The sequence below is a fragment of the Falco peregrinus genome, chromosome 3 (assembly GCF_023634155.1).
Source record: "Falco peregrinus isolate bFalPer1 chromosome 3, bFalPer1.pri, whole genome shotgun sequence".
In the NCBI taxonomy this organism is placed as follows: Eukaryota; Metazoa; Chordata; class Aves; order Falconiformes; family Falconidae; genus Falco; species Falco peregrinus.
This window is the reverse complement of record NC_073723.1, coordinates 40,348,451-40,365,212: the sequence shown is the minus strand read 5'-3', so window position 1 is coordinate 40,365,212 and position 16,762 is coordinate 40,348,451. Positions and strand designations below refer to the sequence as shown.

Here is a 16,762-nt window from a genome sequence, read left to right as displayed (position 1 = left end):
ATCATAGCATGTTTTGAAGAATTTGCCAATCAGATCATAAATCTGTGGATAGGTATCAGCAACATAAAAAGTGAAAATTGTCATTTGTCTTTTTTTTTTTTTGTTTCTTTGACAGTGTGTTGAAGGGTTGTAATAGAAATGGATGCCCATTTTTAGATTTATAGAGCAGCCAGGTTTTTTTTTTCCATTTTAAATGCTGAGGAGATGTCCTCTTGCAGAAATGGGAAACAATCATTAACATATTCTAGTATGCATGAAAGCAATTTACGAATGTAACATTTTTATACTTGCAGGGATAGGGATTGTCTGTTTGTTAAGAAAAACGGCCATTAAGGGTCTATGTGAAATTCCAAGACATTCATCCTTTCCTTTCTTAGTTAGTGATGCTTTGGATGATAGATAACGTCCCAGAACTTATTTGCATCTTTCAAAATATGAAAGAAAGCCTTGACAGAGTAAGGATACCTTCCTTCTCCCCTCTTTTCACTAAATGTTAAAATAATTCTCTTTAAAAAAATGAGAAATCTTAAGACGTGATCAAGAAGGTAAAGTAATAGCCATACATGGCCACTTCTGTGATTGACCTTTTCCTCCTATTTCAGCAAATTATGCAATTAATATGCATTAAATGCGCTTATGCAGTATGTTTCAAACTCTTCCAGCTATGGAAAACACATCAGAAAATTACCTGATGTACATTTTCTCCAGGTATTGGCATCCTTTGGATGGCCAAGCCAAACTCTGAGAGACATGAACTACTTCCTAGAGCTCTGTGGACTGCAAACTGACATCTCACAATGTCAGCTTGAAACCCAGTGTTTTAATACTGGTTCCAGGCAGAAATGTTGTGGTGAGTGTTTGGACCATCTTACTGAGACAGGCTAATGAAAGGGAAAAACAGTCATGTCATGCGCTTCACTGATATCCAGAGGTCCTGAATCAGCCTTTACACAAGAGAAAGATTTGGTTTCCTAATCTTTATGTAATTACACAGTACAAATACTATTAAGCCAGACTAAAAGGACTCCAGCCTGTTGTGCACCGAAACTGAGAGGTGCTCTAAGAAAAGAGAAGGTCCTTAAGGAGGTTCTGACATCAACTACTTCACCTAGTCATTGTGGAGGCCTATAGCGAACATATGCTCCTGCTTTAATAAAGGTACAGATCCCAAATGATGCGGTTCCTTGATACCATCAAAATCCTAAAGCCTTAGGATGTTTCGTTAGCACCAGTGATGGGCTCTAGATTGTGAGAACACTGCTTTGAATCCCTGCTCTGTTTTAGTCAGTGTAATTTAACCATGACTTCATATATTCACCATTCACAGATGTTCTCAGCAAAGTTTGCATGTTCAGACTGTTCTACTAGATGTTGCAGTAATGCATTTAAAACTAGGAATATGAAACTTTACTTTTCAAGTAAAATTACCACACGGTAAATGTATCCAGGGTAGCAGTATGGTTCCAATAATACAACAGACATACAACAGCCCTTTAGAAAGTTTGAAGTAAGAAAATGTGAATTGTATTAAGAGTGCTCCGTTTAATTGGTTTTGGTAAACTTGTTCAATGTTTTCTACCTACAGATATAGTAGTACGGTTGCTATCTGAAATGCCTTGTTGCTTTCAGCTTTACCCCCTGTTCTGCAGCAGGGTTTGCCCCCTAAGACATGTTTGAGCATGCTGTCAAGAGAAAGCTACTCCATTTAAGCAATTGGTATTAGGAGTATAATTCTGGCTGTAATGAGAATGAGCAGAACAACTGTGTTTTTAAGTTCAAATTGTAGTTAAAAATGGTTATATGCACCATTCCTCAAATTAAAGCATAGCTATCAGTGTAGGAAGGGAACAGCCAATTACTTTTCAACAAATGTGGACAGATCTTTGTGATATTGTAGTTGCTTCTCTTCTTTTTCTTCATCATAATATTTATTCAGCTTCACCACCATTTTAATTTCTAAGTGAGTAGTTGTGACCAGGACCACCTATTTCAGAAAAGAAAAGGACAACTCCATCCCTTCTACGTATAAATTATCTAAGAACAACCAAGAGACAGCTATAGGAACAGCTATAGAAAGGGAGGGTATGAGGAAACTGTGACCCACAACACTAAAAGGCTTCTCTTGGGGAAAGAAGCTCACTTTTTGGGCTTCAAGAAATATCATTCAACGTTAAAGAGATTTTGCTTTACACTCTGTTGCTCATTATACCTTATGAGAATAAAAGAATTTATGTTAATATTTGTTTGCCTAGTGAAACAAACAAAAAACCCATCTTGGGTGAAATTCTGGCCTCACTGGCAAAATTCCTGCTAACTTTATTGATGCTAAGATTTTAATCCTAAATTTCAACCAGCGTGTGCTGTGTGAGTGCAGAGAACACCCCAGAGCTGCCTCACAAAGTGGTCTCTGGTGTTGAAACTCCCCGTGTAGCAGCAGTGGCTTGTTCCCTGTGTTTGATCTGCTTGACAATTTTCAAGTGTAGTATAGTTTTGCAGGGAGCAATGCAGAGAGCACAGTCAGACAGCTTTCTAGGAAAATAAGCTTTGGCTTAGGAAAGAAAAATAAATTGGCCAAAGGATGTTCGCTTCAAGTTGCCAGTGGATGTGTGGTGAGATGCTTTAACTCTGTCACGGCTCGGTCAGACCCAGCTGAGGAGTGGGGAGGGTTTCCATGCTGGACCAAACTCTGGAGAGTTTGGGGTGGGGTCTTTATAGTGGGTGGAAGGAAGGTGACTGCTTCCCCAACTACTAACAAACCTAGAAAATGAAGATTTGCTGTCCCCAGGGAGAGACTGAGCATAGTTTATTGTGGGACTGCAGCCAGGTCAATTGGGACTTTGCATGATAGCATTTGAGGATGAATCACCTCCTTGGATCTTGACCCACTGAGTATGCAAATCTTTCTTCTTTTTCTCTTTTGCAATTTTGTGTCCATGTCAGGCAGCTTTCCCTAACATGTTAGGACTGGCCATAATTTCAGATTTTATCATTTTGTTTATCACACTGTTTTTGTAAAGTCTTTGCTAATTACCACAAGCTTTTTAATTTCTCCTCATACGGAAACTGGCCTGGCTTTCAAGTTAACTTCACTTTCTCTTTCTAGGATATTTTTCTATTTCTTTATATGCTTATTATCTATGTACAACAATGAAGCATCATGGATTCAAATATCTAAATGTCTTTGCACTGTACTCTCACATGCCCAAACCAGGGGACTGAGCTGAGATACAAGTTAAACCAAGTGTGGACTCCGAGTCAGACTTCTTTTGAAAGGGGTGAACTAACAGTACAGTCTCGTACAGTTTAGAAGATTGTAAGTCATTATGAGATATTTTTTCTGCTTCAGTCTATATTAATTATTTGCCTTTTCTCATGGAGATGATCTAGAGCTAGTCCTAGAGGGACTGAGACCACTTTTTCTTCTGGTAAATTAAAACAAAATAAGGAGGGTAAAGTACTTCATCTTTTCCCATGGAATACAAATTATTTACATAGCAGGAGGGGACCCTGTACAAAGGCTTTCCACCAGCCTGCTAAGGAAGGAATGGAGGGAATTAAAAGATGCTGCACATGCTCCCCTCTACCTTATTTCTTATTCAGTGGTTATTTTCTTTCTCTCTTTCTCTCTCTTTTTTTATGTTTGCCAAATCTTTCCCATGTCCAGAAAGTGGTCAAGAGTGAAAAGATAATGGAAAGCAGAACGCACTATGTATCACAGTAATGCTTACCTGCCAAACCCACAACTTTTTAAATGAGTTCGAAACAACCCCCTGACACTTTACCAACCAAATACTGCAGATGATTCCCAAGAAGTGAAAATGAAGCTGAGGAGCCATGAAAGTGAAATAGCAATGTTCTCACTGTCCACGGTAGGGGAGCCGTGCCTAGTTTAGAGGACATGAATAGTGAAAACCTAATCCAGTCTTCACATTGCTTTCAAACACCTAACGTGCTATTTTGCGAGGCAGTTTAGTACACGAAAATATGCTGGGTGGAAATCAGGAGCTCAGTGCTATTTGTGCAAATACAGTACACATTTAGATATTGTGGGACTGCAGCCAAGTCAATTGGGAGCAAGCATGCAAACCTTATGTGCAGCCTCCTGGCAGGGAGCAGTCGTGCCAGAAGCATGATTAATCCCAGCAAAGGAGGGTGTTTATGGGGTGTCACAGTCCTGGAGGAGCTGCCCCTAATGGATGCACACCAGGCAGCTGTGTTTGGACCCACACGCTGGATCCATGTGCTGCTGTTCCCCTGGGTCTGGGCAGGCTCCAGATGCCAGCCGTGGCCCAACCTCTCAGGAACACTCCCCAGGCACACTTTTATGCTCGCACTTACTGTTGCCCACTCTTGAAGCCCTCTTTTGGGAACCACTGATGTGCCGCAGAGATTGTAAAGGTTCTTTTGTACACCATCCACATGCAGCTAGTCAACGTCGGCAGAGGTACAAAGCAGAAGAAATGTCTGTACGCAGTTTTCTTCCCCTTGGGCCCTGGAGCATTTCCTGGGTTTTGGATGGTGCCATAGCAATCCTGGGTTCCTTCTCTTGTACCCTAGTGCTCCAGTTTAGCCTTCTCTTCCCAAGTTACAGACTTATCCCTAGTTCCCCTGAGAAACTCCCTTCATTTTTTCAGAGCTGAAGTCCAAGTGTGCCCTGGCTTGAAGACCATTCCTCGTTAGCATACTTCTTCCTAACACTTGTCTGTTTTGTCCTTTTACTGGTAATTTGCTTTGACATTGTTCTGGGACCTTTTATGAACAGGTGTAAAGTAAATCTGCTCTGCTTTAAGCACTATCCATCTTAACTTTCCCTAAGGTGGTTCTGCTTGAGTGAAGATCGTTTGTGTCAAGGGTTCGTATTGATCTCTGTTGTGCTGCTCCGGGTTCAGTCTAGGATGTGCCTCACCCACTCCGTGTTAGCAGCAAAAGCTTGGTTCAGTGATATAGCAGTTTCATGAAATTTACTAGTTTTTGTCCTTTTCGCTGTAACACATTTCACAAGCTACCAGACAAAGCCAGGGCATGGATTACTGACCTAGTCCAGTCTTTTCACTCTGCAAGTTTGCAAAATTAAAACTATGAATTCAGTGTTAGAAATCAGTATTAGCTCATAGTACATAAAATATTTGTCATGTTGGCCACCTTATCCTTTGATAAGTTTATTTCTGACTTTGCTTCTTATTTCATGCCTCAGAGAGCATATTCTTTATTTCATAGCCACTCAAGATTTATGAGTTTGGGTTTGTGTTTAATACGCTGCAATGGGCTGGGTGGACAATTTTACTGTATTCTGTTCCTGCCTTTCTACCTGCAATTCACTAAAGCTGTCCTGCAGCAGAACACTCCACTGAGGGTATTCAAAATGTGCATCTACTTCCAGGATATACAGCCTGCTTGGGTATCACTTAAGCACCAAGATATACTAGGATTTGTACATACTTGTAATACAACGGTGAGATAGATATTCTTTATCTGGAGCTCCGGTGGTGCAGTAGGTTCTATTGCTGATATCTCCGTTATCACTGAGGCAAACCTGTTTGCTGTGGAGAAAACAGCCGAATTAGAAATCAAGTATGTAAGTGAGCAGACAAAGCATATAAAGGAGACAGTATTTAAGTTCACTTGCCATGTTCCTATCATTGGAGAACTTAACAAGTAAAATGGTCTCTTCTTACAGAGAAGCTGTTATCTTTTTATTCCAGGCAGGGAGCAACGTTAGCTCCCATGCAGAATAAAGTGGTGAAACTCATACCGTACCTGGAAACTATCTGTAGTCTTTGCCTTTGTGGAATCCCTTTTCTTGACCTTGTGGCCTCAAATATAAAAAGCTGCCACATACAGTCTCTCTCTGGCTATGGATACTCTTGAGATCCTATTTCAAAAGTGTTGGGGTTTTGTGGGGTACGTAATACCTGTGTTGGATTGTTCTTCCCTGTGTGCCTCTCCTTCACTTTAACCTTCTGAGTCCCATCCAATGTTTCACTCCTCTTCACACATGGATCTCATCAACGCAGAAGGGAAAATGGTAGGAGAATGCCTGTTCAGTAAAGGGCTGTTCCAGAAAAAAAGGGAGAGATCTGAATACTTGGCTTCCTCTGATAATATGGGCTGGAATTTGTTCCAGGGATAGGGCAAATCCTGCTAGATCCTGTCCATGCTGCCCCACAGTTTTCTGAATTCAAGAGCTCTCTGCCTAGTTACAGCTCTGTGTTATGATAGTGTATTTGTGACTTAAGATACTTGTTTCTTGTGTTCTTGCACTGTGATTGCTATTTCTTTTTCTGTTTTGCTGCTAAGGATATTTTATTTTGTCAGGTTTGGGATGAAACTCTTGCGAAATCTGCAGAGGCTTGGGCTGCTACTTGCATTTGGGACCATGGACCTTCCTACTTACTGAGATTCTTGGGCCAGAACCTCTCTGTAAGAACTGGAAGGTAGGCACACACCCTACAAAACAGTTATTTTGTAAGCCTTCAAACAGCCTTTGAGATCCAGGTCTTAGACTGATGCAAGTGTCATCCAGTATTATAGTAATAATTCATATCCATCTATGTTCATTTAGCTTAAGAGTATTATTGCTTAATACTGTGCCCCTAGTAATGCATGAAGAAAGGTGTATTTAGGTGACTTGCATCAAAGGGATTAGCAGCAGAAAGTTCCAAAATGCCTAAATCTAAAATGACATGTTTTTCTTTCTGTATTTCAAATAAACCCAGGTATCGATCTATTCTCCAGCTGGTCAAGCCATGGTATGATGAGGTGAAGGATTATGCTTTCCCTTATCCTCAAGATTGCAACCCCAGGTGCCCCATGCGATGTTACGGACCCATGTGCACCCATTACACACAGGTTATATAAATTACATTCTTCTATTCAAAACCTACCGTGCAAAACTGGACTTTTCTGTGATGTATTTATATCTCTCTCTCTCAAATAAATGTGTACATATATATATATATATATATACTTATATTTCTTTTCAATTTGGACTTCACCAATAATAAATATTTATTCAGATGGTTTGGGCCACTTCCAATCGTATAGGCTGCGCAATCCACACATGCCACAATATGAACGTCTGGGGATCTGTTTGGCGACGAGCTGTTTACTTGGTATGCAACTATGCCCCAAAGTGAGTTGCTTTCTTTTAATATTTTTATTTTTTTACTTCATTATTTATTTTTATACTTCATGCATGTTTTGGTCCTCTCATAGGACTGCTTACTCCTTTTTCTGCAGCTTGGCCTCTATTTGTGCTTTTTCTGTGGGCTGCTCCTTCATTCTAACTTTACATCTGAAAATACAGAAAATGCATGACTTTGGTGTACAAAGAAGAAAAGGCAGTAACTTGATGTGTGTGGAACAAACCCTAAAACTGTTATTGTTGTTATTATTGTTATTATAATTCTTCTCGTTTTCTGCCTTTGTGTTGACTCCAATTTACTTAGTTCCTTATTTCTTTGCTCTTATATAAACTCACGGTGAGCTAGACTTCCTCAGGTAAGCCATCCCACTGTAGATCAAGCCCTTGATTTACTATGAACGCATGTTGCTGCCCACAAGATACCTTTGCTTATGACCATGCTGCATAAGGGCATCCATAGCATAGGTTTCCCACAAAGTCCATCTACCTAAGCTCAGTGTCTACAAATCTCATCTTGCCTTCTGTATTTGGGTCCTTCAAAGTACAGACCATAAGCACCCATAGGTGGCCCTATATCAGGTAGCTTTGCAGAGATCTGTATTATGTTGAAATGAAGAAATTAATTTTCTGCCAGCATTTCCTAGATATCATCTCGAGCTTACATCAGGGTGCAGAATGAATCAATAAAGTGTGGCTCTGGGAGAGCTTCAATTTAAGGTCTGGTTTGGACCAGTGCTGCAAAAGCAGCATGAGCAGGGTAAATGTCTGGTTTCTCTGACTGTATTAGACAAAGCCATAGTTCTGTATAGGAATCTAAGTATAATTAATTGAACATGTTTTCCATAAACTATCAGTGGCACAGGTCCATCTGTGGTAAAGAATATGTCATTACTCTAGCTGTTACATGAGTAAAAGAATTTTAAAGACCTTGCAACTTAAAAAAATATAGGATTTAGTAAGACAACTGACTTGGGGAAAAATACACCTTTGGAAATCAAGATTTATCTGTCTTTTTGTCTTTAGTATCTACTGGAAAAGGATGGTAAGAAATGAACGTGAGGGAGCAAAGATCAGGCGGCAAAAAATGTATCTGACTTTTAGCTCCCTAACATGGACAAAGTGAAATAAAAGTTTATAAGAGAAACCCACATATTATTTTTCATATATCTCCTGAAAAAATAAAATAAAATTATAAACTTCCAAGAATACATCTCTCGTGTTCATATATAGGAAAAGAATGATTTTATACATTAGGCATTACTGAAAACGGATGCATTGTTTATGTATCAGTTAACAATGAATTAATGACATTCTATATTTTCTGGATCTAAACCCCCCACTGTTTCTCAAACAGCAAAGCAAAGCCTGGAGTTACAAGCTGCTTCTCTGGATGAGATTTTGAGTAGACCTTTGATTTGTAGGTCATAGAATTGGATTTTCACATCTACTTACTGTGCAGTCACATAGAGGATACTGAGTGGTCTTGCCTGGCTTAAGTTTATATTCCTAAGAATTATTTGAGTTAAGGACATTGGGCTTAGAGTCCTTGGGCACCCATGTAGAAGTCTCTTTGCTAATCCATAAAGGCTAGTTACTCCTTCTGAGTAACTAGCACATCAGAAATGCCCCTAAAGAAGGGGGTGAATATTAGAGCACTGACCTGAGGTGCTAAGATTGGTGTTTGGCAAAGATTTAGGATTTAGAACTCCTTTTCACTGATGCTATGCTGTAATGCTGGAAAATATCTATGCTTCTGAAATTAGGGAAAAAAAAGTTGAGGGTAATAACAAAGTTTAGAAATGCCTTGTCCCTATGTAACAGATTCACACAAATCAGCCATGTGTTGTGTAGAAAATTAAGCAGAAATCGGCTTTCAGCAAACTCTTTCTGGATTTCCATATCTGTTATCAAACTAAATGTATTTCCTGAGCACTCAGTCTGCTGTACCCATTTGGAAAAGATATAGAAATGAGCGAAGTATTTGAGAGATTCCTACTGTCTTCTAAGGCACAGCCCAGACCAGGGCTTTTGATCCAATGTTATTGGCTGGGAGGTGTGGGATGAGAAAATGTTTCATAAATAATTGCATTACTCACCGCTATACCACGTCACATGCAAACTAGAGAAATTTCTCTGCTCAGTGAGACATAACATTTAAATAAAAATCTAATTTTAACTTTCTTTCTGCCTACATCACTAGTGTTACATGAATCAGTAAAAGCCTGGGGTTTATATAAGCACCTAGAAGTCTGGATGTGTTTTTCAGATGTTCCTGGATCTTTCAGAGTTACCTTTTTTCACATGATCACTCTCCAGACTGGTACCCCTTTCCCCCTGGGCTCTATTACACAGCTGTATTCACCAGATAGGAGCCCACCTTCTCCTCTCATTAACATCTATGACACCCCTAAAAATGCCCAGTTCTTTTTAATACAGTACTGGTGCAAACGTTTTTATCTTCCCCTTTCTCTAACCATGAATTCAGCCTCAGAGCTTGAAAATGTGGGTCTAGAGTAGTGCAACAGAAGAATAAGATTTTGCTCAGTTTGTTTTTCTACTTTCCAAACCTAAGCTTATTTAAGATAACTGCCAGGAAAAAAAAATGCTCAAGGAAAACCTTACACCAATGCTTAATTTCTCATAAACATAGCCCTCTAGTAAAAAAGTCCCAGGCTCGATGAATCAAAAATCACTTGCTGTAGCAAAAGCAAGAAGACTGGGACTTCAGCACAGAAACTAAAGGAGATGGAATGGGCCGCTGGCCTGAGGTGACATGGTCATTCTCCTGCTGTTTTTTGGAATCTGCGGATCAATGTTTGTCAGTAATCTACAGGAATATGGTAATGTATGTTTTCAGTAACAGGGCATTTATAGGATATCAGTGAAGACATAAACTTTAGTCACGTATGGTTAATTATTTTTTTTTCTTCCTTTCTGAAATTACTAAGCATTCTTTTTCCTTTTTTATTTTCAGGGGGAATTGGATTGGAGAAGCACCATATAAAGTAGGAGTCCCATGTTCGGCTTGTCCTCCAAGCTATGGAGGTTCTTGTACCGACAATCTTTGTTTCCCAGGAGTAACATCAAACTACTTATACTGGTTTAAATAAGTTAAGTTTTACATTATTTTGAAAAAAACCCACCAAAACCCAAACAAACATGGATGAGTAACAAGAAGCTTGTATATTGAATTTTGCACATATTTTATATATAGAGATATTGTAATAATACTCTGATGTTTTCTTTTTGTATGCTTTTGTATAATTAGCTTTCAAAGTATAGTATAATTTGGTTTTAACACTTTGGGATTTAAGATTCACATTAACCCTTTTAGATTAACATTTTTTTATAGGAGATCAAACTAATTTTCACCTTTGCAAGTCTAGCTTCCTGAAGATTAGGTTCTATTAAAAGCACATTAGAAGATAAAATGTGACTTCCTTTTAAAGATAATAGCTCCAGAAAGAGAAGGGTCATTGATTAATACTGTGCTTTAAAAATGGAGTGTGATGTGCAAAGCAACAAATTGTCCTCACACTCCAAATGGTTCCTTCCATTTCCACCTGTGCTTTCACCTGCAATGTCAATGGGACTCTGAGCAAAGGAAAACATATGTGCAAGAGAAACTGCAGGATATTACCTACCTCATGCACAACATCAATTTGTTTATGGTGTTTCAAGAGTTCAGCACACGGCTGCTGCTATCATCAATGATGCCTGTGTGCAGACAGGAGAATTAAGAGAGAATGAGGAACCACACTGGCCAAGATGCAGTGGCTGTTAACTTACATGCCTGAAGTCTTGTCTAGATACAGAAAGCTGCATCATTTTGAATATGCTGGTATAATAGCACAGTCTAGCTCTACCTTCCATGTATCTGAACGCAGCCATAATGGTATAATGGTGCTTTGCAGCAGTATATTTATACTTGTACAAGAAGGCAAAGAAATACATTGCTACAAAGCAACATAAGTGACATCAATACATGACATCCATACTGGTTTTTACACTACAAGTTTGCCAGTTTATGAGTTATCCCCCTGACTGAAACTCAGCCAGGTGAAACTTTCAAGGTAAGATCAGACCTAAAAGTAGATAAGAGGATTTCCAAATAAAAGACATCAGGCAACTTTAGCACTTCATGCAGATTTGATACAAAAATTCCCAATGTCTAAAGCAATTGGTAGGGCCCTTTAAAATATATTGCACTGTTTCCTAAAAATATCTCTATGGATTAATTAGAACCAAATCTGTTTATTATACCTTCCCTGCCAAAACCTGAATGCCTTATGGGTGCTTACTAGAACATTTATAACGAGCCCCTACACTTTGAGCTAGAATATTATACAGGTATTTTTCTTGAAAAACAGATTATAAAAATGAGGAAACAGAATGTCTGCCACAACTACTACATCACTGAAATAGCCTCGAGTTTTGGCTTTATATTACGGGGCAGAATGTACTCCACTTTAAATATACATGTTTAGTCTGCTTGCACTGCTACATTTAGACCTCTGAAATTTATGAACTTTGAAAAGCAATACTGAGTAGAGCAAGCAGAGCAACAGAGGATAATTGCACTAGTACTACATATGTGTGTCTTTAAGTCACTAATTCATTTCTTTTGAGGGTGTTTGAGACAGTCTGTTACCAAAATATGAAGTATCATATTGGTGATATAAAAAAAAAAAAGATCAGTTTGAATTCTTTGCATTAGTTATGCCTTTTCTCCGGCAAAATAGCTGGGGGTGGGTGGGGATGGGGTGTGTGTGCGCAGCATAGTGAGACACATGCCACGGGCTTTACAGCATAAAGCATGAAACTTAGCAGCCCCTCTCCATCTGTCCATAATGTGATCCCTCAGAGAACATCAGCAATGGATCTATGACTCTTCACACATTTCTGGTTAGTGACACTTCTGCATCTGACAGGACAATAACTAGACAAGTATATTGTCTTAAATGTGTCCATGTTTTAAAAGAACAACGTTTGTAATATTCTCCTAACTTTTATCCTAACAGTTACAATATAAATGGTTTTCCTTTTGGTTTCAAAGGGACTTGGACAGTGCTCAATCAGTCAAACACTTTCGCTGAGTAAAATCCAGTCCTGTTTTGAGAGTGAAACACAACCTCTTTGCATCATCTTTGTACACACTGAAAGCATTCAGTGAGAAAAAACTAGGTATGTTGCTAGCCCTCAGCCAGCTCAGTTTTTGACAGAGATGCATGTGACATACTTTTTTGGTTTTTGTTCTGCATAAGAAATCTTCTCTAGAGGTCAAGACAGCACAGTTAAAACAGTGCATCTAGCCATTTTCAGTAATTTTTTTTCATTTTATATTTTTTAATACCAGATAGGAAGCAGAGCATAAGCAAAAGTTCAGGTCAAACCGTGGAACCTACAACAGTAGGTCTAGCAATAAATGACTATGCACTTTGGAACTTGCAACTTGTATGTTGTATGGTACACTTTCCAAACAGGACTAGACATTGTAAATTAATTTATAATTCTTTAATTCAGCTGAAATTTTTATAACGGGTATATATGTTATCGTATCTGTTACTTTTTAAATTGCTACAAATACCTTGATTTTGTGGAATATTTTGTTTTCTGTGGATATAGAAAACTTTGCTTTTAACAAACAGGTATGCAGGTTTCTTAACAACATCCCATAATGGTGCTAGGGATTAAGTATTGTAATCACACTGTAACTGACAGCAGCAAAAAGTGATCTGGGTATAAGCTATTTCATACGAGCAGCTCCTGATAAAACCAGCCACAAGCACTCAAGCTCAGTTGAGTATTTTTCACTGAACAGAGAGGATTACAGCTCATCAGATACTTGATTACCACATGGAATTTGCCCTTCCACTTTGTTTAATAAGTAGTTTACTGAAGGCCGTTCTGTGTTGCCTATTTGAATCGCCCCAGTTTCTCTCATCTCATTCTCTTGGGCCAGGTAATGATGAAGCCAGTAAAGCTGTGCTTTGATTGCCTGTGTTGGTTCTGCCTGACTGATTACCTGACACCGAGTGCTGCTAGAACAAAAGTACTGAAATGTGTGGAAGACTTCAGATGTCTTTGGCAGCATATCTGCTCTGATACATGCCGAGGAGAATTCTTGATGAGTTCAAGGCTATGCCGAGGCAAACTACCCCCAGTTGTTATTCTGATAGCCTTTAAGATTTGTACTAATTCCTTCAGAGCAGCATGGTGTGCCTTTAAAGACAGAGAAATTAGCTCAGACTTCTGTTCTAAATATAAAATTACGAAAGTATACACAAACTAAAATAAGGCTAGAATTTTTTTGTCAAAGTAATGTGAGAGGCATAAGAGTAAAAATGAAGTAACTGATACCATTAGTTCTTGAGTGCGGCTGTTCATAGTATCTGCTTGTGATTTTTTGCCTCATTATACGTCGAAGATGATGGGTAGCAGTTGATACCTTTTGGTGCTAGCCTCTATGTTCTGGTGCTGAAGTTATTGATTATTTTTTGTGGAAGATGAGGTATACTTCCAATATTACCATATACACTCCAGTTTTTGTGAGATCTTTTTCAGCTAAGCATATAATTAACCACTGGGCCAGATTTGCTTTCAAAGTTCCTTTTTATGGTTGTTTCAGGCTATAATGAGAGTCTTCTGTGCATCAGAGAGGAAAATGTATTCCAGTTCAAACCCAAAACAAACAGCACCCTCCCGTCATCACAACAGTGAAGTGACTGTGGAACAAATTATGGGGAGAGTAAGACCTCTGACAGTCATGAGTTCAGATTGATGCTGAGCAGGTTTTAGTGATCGCAGATCCTCTCTCTGGGGTAATACATGACTTCAGAAAACCTGGGCTTGACCTCGCACAATTATCCTTGGGATCTCTTCTCTGAGATCACCTCGCTCCCCTCTGAATTGGGGTTGAGTTGGATCAAGCCTCAGTGAAAACCATGGGAGATTTAACATAACTTTTAACTTTTGCGTAAGTGAGAAAGTTAGATTCCATGAGAGCTTTATGGACAGCAAAATTAGACTAAATGTGCTGTCCCTTGACAACACTGGGAAATACCATGGGGCTCTGAAAGAAGAAACCTCCCAGAGCAAAAGTGCGCTATACCACAGCTGGGATCTAACAGATAGAAATATATCTGTATCTGTATCCATTTCTAAGTCTCTAGATACATGAATAGATAGGTAGTTAGTTCTACATGTTTATGTATTATCTGCAAGGACCAGGTTGCAGACATGGATGCCCTCTTGTGGTTGAGAATACCAGTATGTTGGTTTGATTTCATAGGAAGCCACAAAGTTTAAGGATTTTTCAAAAATACACACACACACAAATTTAGTTTGTTTCCCTTAAAATTTTTGGCCTTTATTTTAAAGACACATGAAATTGTTTTATTTGAGAAATGAGGTCCGCTGTGTAACTTCTCTATTCCTTAGTTTTACATGCTTTGTAAGTACAGAACTCAACCAGAGTTGTATTGGCTGTTGGTTACCCATCATACAAAGTTTTATGAGTATGAGGTAAAACGGAGGTATTCAGATGTCAGAAGAGTTTTTAGAGGTGTAAATCAGATATAGTTCTTAAAAAGAAGAGAGTGGGAATCCTCATTACTCAGATACTAAATTCCTAAACTATCCCTAAAGAAACAGGAGTTTTAAAGGCCCAAATTACTGTTGAAATTTGACCAATATTCCTAAGTTTTCAAGAAAAAAAAAAAGTTGCTTTTCTCTTCTAGAATGAAGATCTCATAGAATCCAAGCACGCAGCATTTTTATGGTGCTTTTTAAAACTGCAAAACAGAAAATTTGTATGGTTTGGTTGTCAGACCATAATTGGTCTGATGGCCTCAAAGTGCACAAAATTTCCCATTTGGATTCATAAGGAGAACACTGAACTTCTGAAGTAGCCACAGCCTTCTCAAAATGCTTTCTTTCAAAAGAAAATAAATTGAAAATCAAGACAAAAATAGCAACGACCCACCTGGTTAATTCAATAAAAGAAAAAAAAACCCCAAGGTTACTATAGGTAATTTCAAGACTCTCTTGCAGCTGAACCTTCATTTACTGAGTTTCCCTCAAGATTAGTTATTTTCTGTTAGAGAAGATTTTTTTGTTCGTATTACAAGACAATGAATTTTTAAATTCACACAAGTCAGTGGAACAGACATAAACTTTTGATAGTTATCCCCATTCTTCTGATCTTCCCTGAGAGTGAAGTGTGAGAAAACCAGACTGAAATGGTTGCAATTCAGTGTTATCTCTTTGTCTTCCACCAAAAGACAAAATTCAGAGTGCAAAAAGATTTTGGCAGCTTACCATTTGGCAATCAGGTTGCAAATTCTTTAAAAATCCCTTGTACTGACAATCCTTGTAAATTATGCTCGGGGGTTTCTTGGCCAAGAGCAGAAGAGAGGGAATATCCCGCAGGTTATATGTTTAGCTCACAACAGCAATCACTATTTAAATCACATCATGCTGCAAGCTCCTTACAGCTTCAGTAGATCATCATGTAAGTCAGGAATTATCTTAGATGCAATATTTAAGTTAATAAACTTGTTCCTTAGGAGTGAATGGTAATATTGGAATCTAATAGCTCTGAGGGGTTAAACAGCTTTGTTTCATGTAGGGTGCTCTTACATAATTGAAATGGTGCTTAAAGGCAGGGTTCATTTAAGAAGTAAACCATCGACAGTTGCTTTATTTTCATATGCAATAAGGAAAGATATTTTTGAGGACTGAAGATGTTGAGGATTGGAAATGATGACATTTCTATGCTTTCTATCTGAACCCAAGCCAAAAAAAAAAAAAAAAAGTTCAGTGTTTATACAGTGAAACATCCTTTCCCTCCCCTCATTATATATTTTCATCATTTCTTGTTTAGATCTTTTTGAAAATTGTGTGGGTGGGGTTGTATCTTGTTCTTCAGAGAAGAAAGCTTGTTGTGTAACACGTCTTGCAGTGGACTTTTCAGTATAACAATTCTTTCATATGATGCTATATACATGTTATACCTGAGATATAAATTTGTATTCCTGTTTCAACTTCTAATGCTATGAAACTATAAAGAAGTGTACATCACTTTGATCTATTTTGTAACATCTGTGCATTTAAATAAATAAGTAAAATTATCAGTATTTACACCTGATGTTCTTTTGAGGATTCTTTTGTTGTTTCTTTTGTTGATTTGCTCCCTGAAGGAGGCAAATTTTCAGGGAGATAGTAAAAGACATATCTAAACTGAATTTCAGTTCAGTTTGAATATCTTTATACAAGTGCATATGCCTTACACCTGGGCTCCATTATGTACTTGGAATCTGTCTTTGTGTATCTACCTGTATGGATAGGAAGGAGCCTACCTTTTAGTATTGAGCACCTAAACTCTTCATCAAAATTAGTGGTCAGGGGATGTTTTCTTATGTGCCTCTGGCCAAGAAGAAAAATCTGAACTGTGACCAAAGGAGATATCCACAGAAAATTGGGGAGGTACCATTGTCAATTTGGTCATGTTCTCTTCCATGGAAGGAACCATGCTGCAGTCAGGAAAAGGTAATTTTTCAGTACCTGAGTAAATCATGAGGGAAAGGGAGAAGGAGGAAGAAGGCATATATAAAATAA

The 16,762-nt window shown here is 38.4% G+C and overlaps 1 protein-coding gene across 2 annotated transcripts in view; it reads left to right on the top strand.

Annotated features, from left to right (window-relative positions):
- The window catches only part of PI15 (peptidase inhibitor 15), a 29,294-nt gene extending 13,009 nt beyond the window's left edge, over positions 1-16,285 (top strand). For both annotated transcript variants that reach the window (XM_027792060.2, XM_005229890.3), the window contains exons 3-6: positions 6,316-6,434; positions 6,717-6,849; positions 7,017-7,132; positions 10,119-16,285. In XM_027792060.2, coding sequence (XP_027647861.1) covers positions 6,316-6,434; positions 6,717-6,849; positions 7,017-7,132; positions 10,119-10,254 — 504 coding nt within the window. In that variant the 3' untranslated portion in view covers positions 10,255-16,285. The remainder of the gene's footprint in view (positions 1-6,315; positions 6,435-6,716; positions 6,850-7,016; positions 7,133-10,118) is intronic.
- The last annotated feature ends 477 nt before the right edge of the window (positions 16,286-16,762 follow it).